Genomic DNA, 11,497 nt, shown 5'->3' with positions numbered 1-11,497 from the left:
AAAGGTCTCAGCCAGCCCCCACAGTGAAGTTCTCCTACCCCTTATATAAATTTCAACCACAGTAATAACAACCCAGCTGGAAAGAACAGACTCACTGCCATAAAAACAGAAACCCTTGAGTGAAAGAGAGCGAGAGAACAGATTTAGAAGAGAAAAAAAAGGAGTTAGGCGGAGAGGAGTTTGGATAAAGTGCATCGCCCCCCCCTGACCTCGTAATCCCCCTCCAATGGTTGATGGGGTTTATCCCTGTTCTATGTATTGGTTGTAGGAAGGCCAGAGTAAGACCTGTTGATTCATGGCTGGAGGATCTGATAGGTCAGATTTGAGTGGGTTGCTTGTTGCTCTTACGGTACTCCAAGCCCAGGCTTTTAGTATGACAGAAGGGGATTTTTTTTATTTTTAAATTTTAACTTTTGTGTGTAATGTTTACTGTTAAAGGGCAATTCTGCCAGTCAACCTCATATTCATTGTCTCCAGCACCAAACCAGGGTCTACATGTATGAAAACAGTATGATTCTATGATCTGTGGTTAAAAAGATAAGAAAGGTCCTAAGAAATGCTTCTGTGTGACATCACAGGGTAAAAAAAAAAGTGATTTTTAAACCCTGCAATGAGTTTCTAGCCAGAGGGAGGGCATTTTCTAGCTCCCATGTCACAGCAAATCTCATAGTGTTCGCAAATCACTGTTTTTAAAATGTTTAAACTTTTGATGAGGTCATCGTTTGGAACTTCTTGTACTTTACATTTTTTTTCTACAAAATGTAGAAATGAAAATTGTTTAAAAATGGTGGTGACCTTTTAATTATTTCTAAGTTGTTGTTTTTGGTTGTTGCTTTGGCAATGTTAACATGTGTTTCCCATGGAGAGAGGGAGAGAGAAAATATATATATATATATTCTGGCTTGGAAGTGTCTTAGGAAAACAGTGGTTTTCTTCTGGAGGGGCTCCACAGGGTGACACATTGCATTGAGGGTTTCTGGAGATGCTGTAATATTTCTCACTTCGTTTTTCTATCTTCAGAAGACTGAGAACTCGCTATACCTAAAATGGTCATTCTTAGATTTGCATCCCTCGTAAGTGCTTCCAAATCATTGTAAAAATGAACAATGCCTGTAAACAATGTTACGGAAGGTGAAGACAGACATATTCCCTCTCTCACTCTCTTCCCTAGGTGTTTGAGAAGCTGAAGGACCACATGTTGATCCCAGTGTCGAACATGGAGAAGGTCAAGGTGGACGGAGCCCTCACCTGTTGCTCCGTTCTCATCAACAAGAAGGCCAAAGTCTGATCTGAGCATGCTCCGTTAGGGGTCTCTCAGGCAGACCTGTGTTCAAATACTATACTTGAAATCTTTCACATACTTTGATGTGCCAGGAGAGCGGGGTTTGCAATTTTGGAACTATACTATTGGGCCATTATTAAGCCAGGCAAGCTTAATCAAGCAGACAATGTATTTAACATGATTCTGAATAGTATTTGAAACCAGGTCTGCTCTCAGGGCAGGGTCAGCCCACTGCTGCCCCTTACCCGAAACAAGTCTGTTTCTGCTGTGTTACCCCTCAATAACAGAATGTTATCCAGGCTACCCCCCTCTGAAAGTGCTCATGTGTCAATCATTCCCTGTGCTTACTGGTCAATGTTTACAACCTTTTAAAACAACCACGGACAATAGAACACTGGAGAGGCCAAAAGGATGGTGGAGGATCTATATAATGTTACGGTATCGTGCAGTATGCATAGTGCAGGAGCCAGTTTATAAACAAAAAGCAAATCCGCCAAGATACATTTACAATCATCTGCTGATTGCGCTCTCCGTATTTCATTTAGGATTCAAATCATCATGATTCATAGTCATGCCATGTAACAAGTACAAGTTCTTATTGAGGGGTGAAAATGTATGAAATCCACGCAGTTATCTTAATAATCTGGAAATTGGCATAACGAGCGGTTCCTCTCTCTGCCATGGAGACCTGAGTGCTCTTACTACATTATTGTTGATTCAAAAAGAAATGTATATGATTATTGAACAGGAATGTTGATTGATCCCTAGCTGTGATGACGGTGCTAGTTATTCCATTCAGCTGTACATAGGGTCAATTCCTCTTATTAAACTGTGATATCTGACCTCTAAATCCAGGGTAGCAAACGAATTACAAAATGCACATGCAATTGTCATAAAAAAAAAAGCCTTTTAAAAACAGTCACGGGATGTTTATTTTCCTTACTACCCTGACCTTAACCTACGCTGTGCCCACTTTATGAAGGACTGAGCACTACTTCCCTGCCGTGTATGACATGTTTGTAATGACCAACACTTGTAATTTCTCGTTACACTATACATACTTATAACATGTCTCAATTTGCTGTGTGCCTCCATCTTAAGTGGCTTGATAACTACTGCTGTATAGTCGAGTCAAGAAGCCATTATAGGGGTTTCTTCGATGTTTTAAAGCCCTTTATTGTCCCTGTATTGACTACTGTATTCTACGGGTAACTGACAAAAATAAAGAAACACTTAAATGAGGGATACAAAGTATACTGAACACAAATATAAAAACACAACATGTTAAGTGTTGGTCCCATGTTTCATGAGCTGAAATAAAATGTCTCATAAATGTTCCATACCCACAAATTTGTTAATATCCCTGTTAGTGAGCATTTCTCCTTTGCCAAGAGAATTCATCCACCTGACAGGTGTGGTATATCAAGAAGATTAAACAGCATGATCATTACACAGGTGCACCTTGTGTTCATTAAACTGTGGGTTGCTACCATGTTGTCGTCATGTAGTGTTGCTACAATGCTGTGTTGTCATGTGTTGCTGCCATGCTATGTTGTCGTCTTAGGTCTCTCTTTATGTAGTGTTGTGTTGTGTTGTCTCTCTTGTCGTGATGTGTGTTTTGTCCTGTAGTTTTATTACATTACATTTATATTACATTTATCCCAACCCCCATTCCCGCAGGAGGCCTTTTGGTAGGCCGTAATTGCAAATAAGAATTTGTTCTTAACTAACTTGCCTAATTAAATAAAGATAAAAAATAAATAAAAGGCCACTCTAAAATGTGCAGTTTTGTCATACAACACAATCCCACATATGTATCACGTTTTGAGGGAGCGTGCAACTGCAGGAATGTCCACCATGCTGTTGCCAGAAAATTCAACATTCATTTCTCTACCATAATCCGCCTCCAACATTGTTTTCGAGAATTTGGCAGTACGTCCAACCGGCCTCACAACTGCAGACCACGTGTAACCATGCCAGCCAAGGACCTCCACATCCGTCTTCTTCACCTGTTGAAATGTCTGAGACCAGGCACCCCAGACAGCTGATGAAACTGTGGATTCGCGCAACTGAAGAATTTCTGCACGCTGTCAGAAATCGTCTCAGGGAAGCTCATCTGCGTGCTCGTCGTCCTCACCAGGGTCTGACTGGTTTTCTGATCCACGCCCCTACTTTTTTTCAAGGTATCTGTGACCAACAAATGCATATCTGTATTCCCAGTCATATGAAATCCATTGATTAGGGCCTAATTAATTTATTTACTGATTTCCTTATATTAACTGTAACTCAGTAAAATCTTTGAAATTGTTGCATTTCTATTTTTGAAAGCAGGTGCTTCTATACAGGTGTGGTTCCTGAGTTAATTAAGCAGTTAACATCCCATCATGATTAGGGTCATGGATTAAAATGCCCAGATGCCCATTATTTTGGCAACCATGGGTAGAAGAAAAGCTCTGACTTTGAAAGAGGGTTCTCAAAAGAGCAACGGGGGTTTAAAGTGTATGTGTGTGTCTCAGTCACCAGCTCTGAACTCAATTGAACACTTCTGGAGCTGGGTCTGAGACAGCGTTTTCCACCACCATCAATAAAACACCAAATTATGGAATAACTCATGGAAGAATGGTGTCACATCCCTCCAATAGAGTTCCAGACACTTGTAGCATCTATGCCAAGGAGCGTTGAAGCTGTTCTGGCAGCTCGTGGTGGCCAAACCCCCTATTAAGACACAATGTTGGTTTTTCCTTTATTTTGGCAGTTGCTTCTAAATTCTCTACTACCGGTACTCATTTTCTTGCCATGCTCTCGCTGTTTAAGAGCATGCTGGGTAATGTGAGCTCTGAGAAATCCAATAGGACTTATCGCCAACTGTCCCTCCAGCTGGAGAGATGATAATACACACTTGGGAGTGAATGACACTCCACCATCCACATCTGATCTAGCTATCCTCGGCGTATTTACATTGCATTCGACCTTGGTAGCCATCTACAGTGGGGAGAACAAGTATTTGATACACTGCAGGTTTTCCTACTTACAAAGCATGAGGAGGTCTGTAATTGTTTTATCGCAGGTACACTTCAACTGTGAGAGACGGAATCTAAAACAAAAATCCAGAAAATAATTTTGTATGATTTTTAAGTAATTCATTTGCATTTTATTGCATGACATAAGTATTTGATACATCAGAAAAGCTAAACTTGGTACAGAAACCTTTGTTTGCAATTACAGAGATCATACGTTTCCTCAAGTTCTGGACCAGGTTTTCACACACTACAGCAGGGATTTTGGCCCACTCCTCCTTACAGACCTTCTCCAGATCCTTCAGGTTTCGGGGCTGTCGCTGGGCAATACGGACTTTCAGCACCCTCCAAAGATGTTCTATTGGGTTCAGGTCTGGAGACTGGCTAGGCCACTCCAGGACCTCTAGATGCTCCTTACGGAGCCACTCCTTAGTTTCGGGTCATTGTCATGCTGGAAGACCCAGCCACGACCCATCTTCAATGCTCTTACTGAGGGAAGGAGGTTGTTGGCCAAGATATCACGATACATGGCCCCATCCATCCTCCCCTCAATACGGTGCAGTCGTCCTGTCCCCTTTGCAGAAAAGCATCCCCAAAGAATGATGTTTCCACCTCCATGCTTCACAGTTGGGATGGTGTTCTTGGGGTTGTACTCATCCTTCTTCTTCCTCCAAACACGGCGAGTGGAGTTTAGACCAAAAAGCTATATTTTTGTCTCATCAGACCACATGACCTTCTCCAATTCCTCCTCTGGATCATCCAGATGGTCATTGGTAAACTTCAGACGGGCCTGGACATGTGCTGTCTTGAGCAGGGGGACCTTGCGTGCGCTGCAGGATTTTAATCCATGACGGCGTAGTGTGTTACTAATGGTTTTCTTTGAGACTGTGGTCCCAGCTCTCTTCAGGTCATTGACCAGGTCCCGCCGTGTAGTTCTGGGCTGATCCCTCACCTTCCTCATGATCATTGATGCCCCACGAGGTGAGATCTTGCATGGAGCCCCAGACCGAGGGTGATTGACCGTCATCTTGAACTTCTTCCATTTTCTAATAATTGCGCCAACAGTTGCCTTCTCACCAAGCTGCTTGCCTATTGTCCTGTAGCCCATCCCAGCCTTGTGCAGGTCTACAATTTTATCCCTGATGTCCTTACACAGCTCTCTGGTCATGGCCATTGTGGAGAGGTTGGAGTCTGTTTGATTGCGTGTGTGGATAGGTGTCTTTTATACAGGTAACGAGTTCAAACAGGTGCAGTTAATACAAGTAATGAGTGGAGAACAGGAGGGCTTCTTAAAGAAAAATTAACAGGTCTGTGAGAGCTGGAAATCTTACTGGTTGGAGATTATTGGGGAAGACTAGGCAAAGTGGAGGCAATAGTTGCATCTGAAATGGCACCCTATAAATCTAAAGTAATGCACTTTATTGGGAATAGTGTGCCATTTCAGACGCAACCTATTGTCTCCAATGACAGCTTGGAGGCCCGTTAACAAGCTCTTCCCCAATGGCCTTCTCTGTTGTCAGACAGGAGACTGGGAAACATTCAGTGAAGGGAAGTTTACATACAGATTGCTACCAATGTCCACAGCCTATAGCAGAGGAACAGATTTGAGAAATCTCAAGACAAAAAGTTGGTGATACAGCTGCAATGGGTAAATGGGTAAAAAACTAAGACAGGCAGGCAGTGTCATGTCTATACATTAAAAAAGGTCCCAAAACAGTCCTTCTGATTGCCATGTAAAATAGCCTTTTGAGTGACTAATATTTTTGGGGGATTGAAATGCTCAAAATGTGACAAAAAGTACTTTCTCTCTTGGCTAACGACCAGTAAGTTTGAAAAGACAGGCTGAGTGGTCGGTGATCTCATATCCATGAATGAGCTCGCCTTGACTGACAGGTCTTTGAAACACTTATGGCAAGAAAAGTGGATGCAGTGCTGCAGTAAAATCAGCAAGTAAAATTTGGTGATACACAAAGCAACTCAAACATTGAAATTGCATCAATGATCTCCCGTTTGGCATCTCTTGTGATACGGTTCACAGTAGCACTGACTGATGTATTGACATGACAACTGCCCTTCCTCACCCTTTGTTCCGGGCTGGCTGAAGACCAAGCTAGTCAAACACAGATGAAGGGGAAGACATAATTATCTTTACCATGTTTTTTTTTTTTTTTTTTTACCTTTATTTAACTAGGCAAGTCAGTTAAGAACAAAATCTTATTTTCAATGACGGCCTAGGAACAGTGGGTTAACTGCCTGTTCAGAACGACAGATTTGTACCTTGTCAGCTCGGGGGTTTGAACTTGCAACCTTCCTGTTACTAGTCCAACGCTCTAACCACTAGGCAACGCTGCCGCACTACAGTCAAATGTTGGCACCAGTAGAGTAGCTATTTAAACCACGGCCCTCCAAACACGCCTTCTCCGATGTTGGTTACAAGGCGGGCTTTATTTAAATTAGGTAAGAGAGTATCACGCTACCATTGGTGCATTCAAAAGTCACTCGCACATCTGCGCTATCTTTGTTGTAGACGCATGGTAACAAGTGAATAAGATGAGAGAGAAAAAAACTGAAAGAAACCCGCAGACTGCTCTTGCTAGTATCACTGCTCTTTATTAAGCTTTATGTGTCGGCCTCAAGGCCTTCGTCAGTGTATTACAATTAGAGTTAGGGTGACATCACTCTATCCCCTTAATAATGTCTCCTCCCGACTCCCAAGTGTGTGACATTTTGGAGGGGGACCAGTAACTTTACGATCAAACTTCATCAATGTCAAAGTAACAGTCATTTTTCATTCTTTGTTAATTTTTACTTTGATCTGGTTTCATCACATGTACCAGAAAACATGACTGACTGTTCGTGACCTTTAAGAATCGATCGTACTATCGAGGATGGAAGACTGTGTTTTTGTTTGACTGCAGGGAAAGAATGACGCACCATGTTGAGGATGAATCAAGCCATTTCCTGTTGCCACAGTAAACAGAACCTCAACACAGGGCGTCCCTATAAAGTCAGGATGGGTTGTGTGGCAGGACGGTTAGCTTGCTCAATTGCAGTCCACGGATGAGGCATGGTTATATGAGGGCTGTAGGTAATACTTTTCTATGGAAAAGTCGTTGTTCTCTATGTGACCAAGTGTTCACTGTGAAGAGTGAAGTTCACATGGTCAGGTGTGTAGGCTCATCGGGAGCGTCTGTTAAACGGTCCTATACCTGCATTTGGTTTCTAGTCTAGATTCAAAACTTAGTTTAAGCATTTGCACACATGATAAACACTGACATAGTGGTAACGTTCAAGTTGAACCTTTTCTGCAAACTGAAAGCCACAAACTTTACAAAAAAGGTATAAAAAAAATTACATTTTGGGATTTTACATCTGGACTGTACCTCTGTGATTCCACTCAGTACACAGTAACCTAAAGGTGAAAAGGCTAATCTTAAGAGAAAGTGTTAATAACCGTTCTGCCGATGTCACTCAATAGCACATTAACTCTACGTCAGGCTTCAAGTGAGGCCTACCTTTCTGAAAAGTAGTGGGGGATAGAGCTAAATAATCTGTTGTTCATTAGGGTTGTCTAGAGTTACTGGACGAGAAGTTAAGGTTTACAGCTAGGGTTGAGCTGAGAAGGTTAGAGGTTAAGGCCTCAACCTTGAAATAGTTATTAGTCGTATGTACAAGGTAGACATTACTTGCAGGTTCCTTCTCGACAATGCAACTTCAATCAAGTACAGTCTTAACGGAATGAACAACAAAAACAAGAAGCAATATGAAACTTGATTAAATAGTTTGGGGTATGGCCTCGTCTCCGAGGGAAGATCCTCTGAGCCAGATGAAGTGATGGCAGGTACCATTGAAACCCTCTCGCTGGGGTAAAGAAGTTCCATTGGCGGGCCTTAAGGCTATTATAGCTTGTTGGTAGGTGGATGGTTGTCAAACTGTTCAGAAAACGAGGGAACTAAGGTAAAAGTTGACATAAATACATCCCACGATTTACGCCAATTGGTTGAGAGGGAGGAAGGTGATAATTGCAAAAGTGAGGGCATAGGTGAAATCGCAACCGTGCTATAAGGTACTGTAAATCGGTGAACGGACATTCCAGGAAAGAAGAGAAGGAACAAGAAGCTTTGCTGACGATACGTTTTGTATTCCTTCCTACTAGGAAACAAAAGTCATGCTTACTGAATGAAGTTAAACAAGCATTCAGACCAGAGTTCCTGACTGAACTTTCGTGAACTACATAACAATGAAAGAGCAGAATGCAAACAAAAGTAAATGGCTCAGTAGAATAGAAAAACATTTTAGCATAAGTATAAAGGCAGGCACCATTTATAGTACAATATCTACACACGTATCAGAAAGGGGAGTACTCTCTGAGTGAGTGAGTTTCTGTTTTACCTTTATTTAACAAGGCAAGTCAGTTAAGAACACATTCTTATTGTCAATGACGGCCTAGGAACAGACGGTTAACTGCCTGTTCAGGGGCAGAACGACAGATTTGTACCTTGTCAGCTCGGGGATTTGAACTTTCAAACCTTTCAGTTACTAGTCCAACGCTCTAACAGGTAGGTAGGTAGGTAGGTAGGTAGGTAGGTGAACAGCTCGTGAATGGGGTGTGTGGGATCCTTGACGCTGCTGTGAGACTTCCTCAGGCTCCGTTTCAAATAGATTTCATGAGATGGGTTGGAACATTGCCCTTGTGGTTGGGTCTTGTGGTTCTGGATGAGGCAATTCCCATGCCAGGATGTAATGCAAATGGTCTGGACTTTCTAGGTCGTGCAGCGGTAGTATTTAGAAAGGACCCGGCGTGGCATGCCGCCTTAGGAGGTAGAGGTGCTGTTGCACCCTCTTGACAAGAGTGGTGGTGTTGTGGATCCATGTCAAGCCCTCGGTGATGTGGACGTTCTACTTTCCTCCTGACTGCTGACTCTAATACTGCAGTCCTCGTGGTGTAGATCGGGGCGTGTTCCCTCCTCTGCTTCCTGAATTCAACAATCAACTCCTTTGCTTTGCTAACGTTGAGGATGAGGTTGTGGTCTTGGCACCACAATACCTGTTCACTTAGCACCTCCTCCCTATAGGCTTCAGTCGGCACCAGACAGCTGGATTTGCCTTTGTAGTCTGTGATAGCCTGTAGTCCTTGCCACATCTGTCACTATTAATTAAGTCGACCCACCCCGACTACATTGCAGAAAGGTAGATCTTACTTGAAGCTACCCATCCTTTCACACAACCCATCGTTACCTTACAGGGATGGCCTGTGTTGACACATATTTATGTGTCAATATTCTGTCTGAGGAGGAAGGAGAGATGGGGAGAAGGATGGGGAGAAGGAGAAGTGGAGAGAGAAGGGGAGAGAGAGAGAGCAGAGAGGGAAAAAGAAAGAGCAGTAAGGAAGAAATAGAAAGCAGAGGGAGAAAGAAGAGATAGGGATAAGGAGGATGGGGGATAGAGACAGGCAAAGAGAAGGAGAGACTGTGAGAGGGGGGAATAGAGAGACGTCCGTCTGTCTAAGCCCCCCATTTACTGGAAAGTATTGACATAAGCATCAACTCTGTGACGCTCATCTTTTCAAATTGAGCACAATGTATTGACATACACGCCAACCCTCCAACACTCATCTTTTCCCATTGACTGCAGTGTATTGACATAAACATCAAGTGGTTGACACTCATCTTCTCCCATTGACTGCAGTGTATTGACATAAACATCAAGTGGTTGACACTCATCTTCTCCCATTGACTGCAGTGTATTGACATAAACATCAAGTGGTTGACACTCATCTTCTCCCATTGACTGCAGTGTATTGACATAAACATCAAGTGGTTGGCGCTCATCTTTTCCCATTGACCGCAGTGTATTGACATAAACATCAGTGGTTGACAATATCTTCTCATTGACTGCAGTGTATTGACAAAACAGAAGTGGATGAACTCATTGTCCCATTGATATGTATTGACATAAACATCAGCTGACAGCCGATTTCTCCCATTGACTGCAGTGTATTGCTAAACATCAAGTGGTTGACGCTCATCTTCTCCCAATTGACACCCTATTCCATAAACATCAAGTGGTTGCACTATCTTCTCCCATTGACCAGTGTATTGACATAAACAGTCAGTGGCTGTGACAGGCTCATCCTCCCATGGCACCCTATTACCTACATATTGGGCACTACTCCCATTGACCAGAGCAGATTTAAACATCAAGTGGTGGCTGCTCATCTTCTCCCAAATGACTGCACCCTATTCCCTAAACATAGTGCACTACTGTTGACCAGAGCAGATTTCATAAACATCAGTGGCTGTCAAGGCTTCGTCCCAAATGGCACCCTATTCCCTAAACATAGTGCACTACTGTTGACCATTGAGCCGCATTTCACTAAACAGTCAGTGGCTGTCTTTTCCCATTGGCTTAAAGCCGTCCCAAATGGCACCCTATTCCCTACATAGGGCACTACTGTTGACCAGAGCAGATTTCACTCAGTCAGTGGCTGCCAAGGCTTACGTCCCAAATGGCACCCTATTCCCTACATAGGGCACTACTGTTGACCAGAGCCGATTTCACTCAGTCAGTGGCTGTCTAGGCTTACGTCCCAAATGGCACCCTATTCCCTACATAGTGCACTACTGTTGACCAGAGCAGATTTCACTCAGTCAGTGGCTGCCAAGGCTTACGTCCCAAATGGCACCCTATTCCCTACATAGTGCACTACTGTTGACCAGAGCCGATTTCACTCAGTCAGTGGCTGCCAAGGCTTACGTCCCAAATGGCACCCTATTCCCTACATAGTGCACTACTGTTGACCAGAGCAGATTTCACTCAGTCAGTGGCTGCCAAGGCTTACGTCCCAAATGGCACCCTATTCCCTACATAGGGCACTACTGTTGACCAGAGCAGATTTCACTCAGTCAGTGGCTGCCAAGGCTTACGTCCCAAATGGCACCCTATTCCCTACATAGGGCACTACTGTTGACCAGAGCAGATTTCACTCAGTCAGTGGCTGTCTAGGCTTACGTCCCAAATGGCACCCTATTCCCTACATAGTGCACTACTGTTGACCAGAGCCGATTTCACTCAGTCAGTGGCTGTCTAGGCTTACGTCCCAAATGGCACCCTATTCCCTACATAGTGCACTACTGTTGACCAGAGCAGATTTCACTCAGTCAGTGGCTGCCAAGGCTTACGTCCCAAATGGCACCCT

The 11,497-nt window shown here is 43.4% G+C and overlaps 1 protein-coding gene across 4 annotated transcripts in view; it reads left to right on the top strand.

Annotated features, from left to right (window-relative positions):
* The window catches only part of LOC118358844 (N(G),N(G)-dimethylarginine dimethylaminohydrolase 1-like), a 142,597-nt gene extending 139,544 nt beyond the window's left edge, over positions 1 to 3,053 (top strand). For all 4 annotated transcript variants that reach the window (XM_052480071.1, XM_035736789.2, XM_052480070.1 and 1 more), the window contains one exon: positions 1,172 to 3,053. In XM_052480071.1, coding sequence (XP_052336031.1) covers positions 1,172 to 1,288 — 117 coding nt within the window. In that variant the 3' untranslated portion in view covers positions 1,289 to 3,053. The remainder of the gene's footprint in view (positions 1 to 1,171) is intronic.
* Positions 3,054 to 11,497: the final 8,444 nt, after the last annotated feature.

The sequence above is a fragment of the Oncorhynchus keta genome, chromosome 26, assembly GCF_023373465.1.
Source record: "Oncorhynchus keta strain PuntledgeMale-10-30-2019 chromosome 26, Oket_V2, whole genome shotgun sequence".
In the NCBI taxonomy this organism is placed as follows: Eukaryota; Metazoa; Chordata; class Actinopteri; order Salmoniformes; family Salmonidae; genus Oncorhynchus; species Oncorhynchus keta.
The sequence above is the reverse complement of the archived record's forward strand: the minus strand, read 5'-3'. Positions and strand labels throughout refer to the sequence as shown.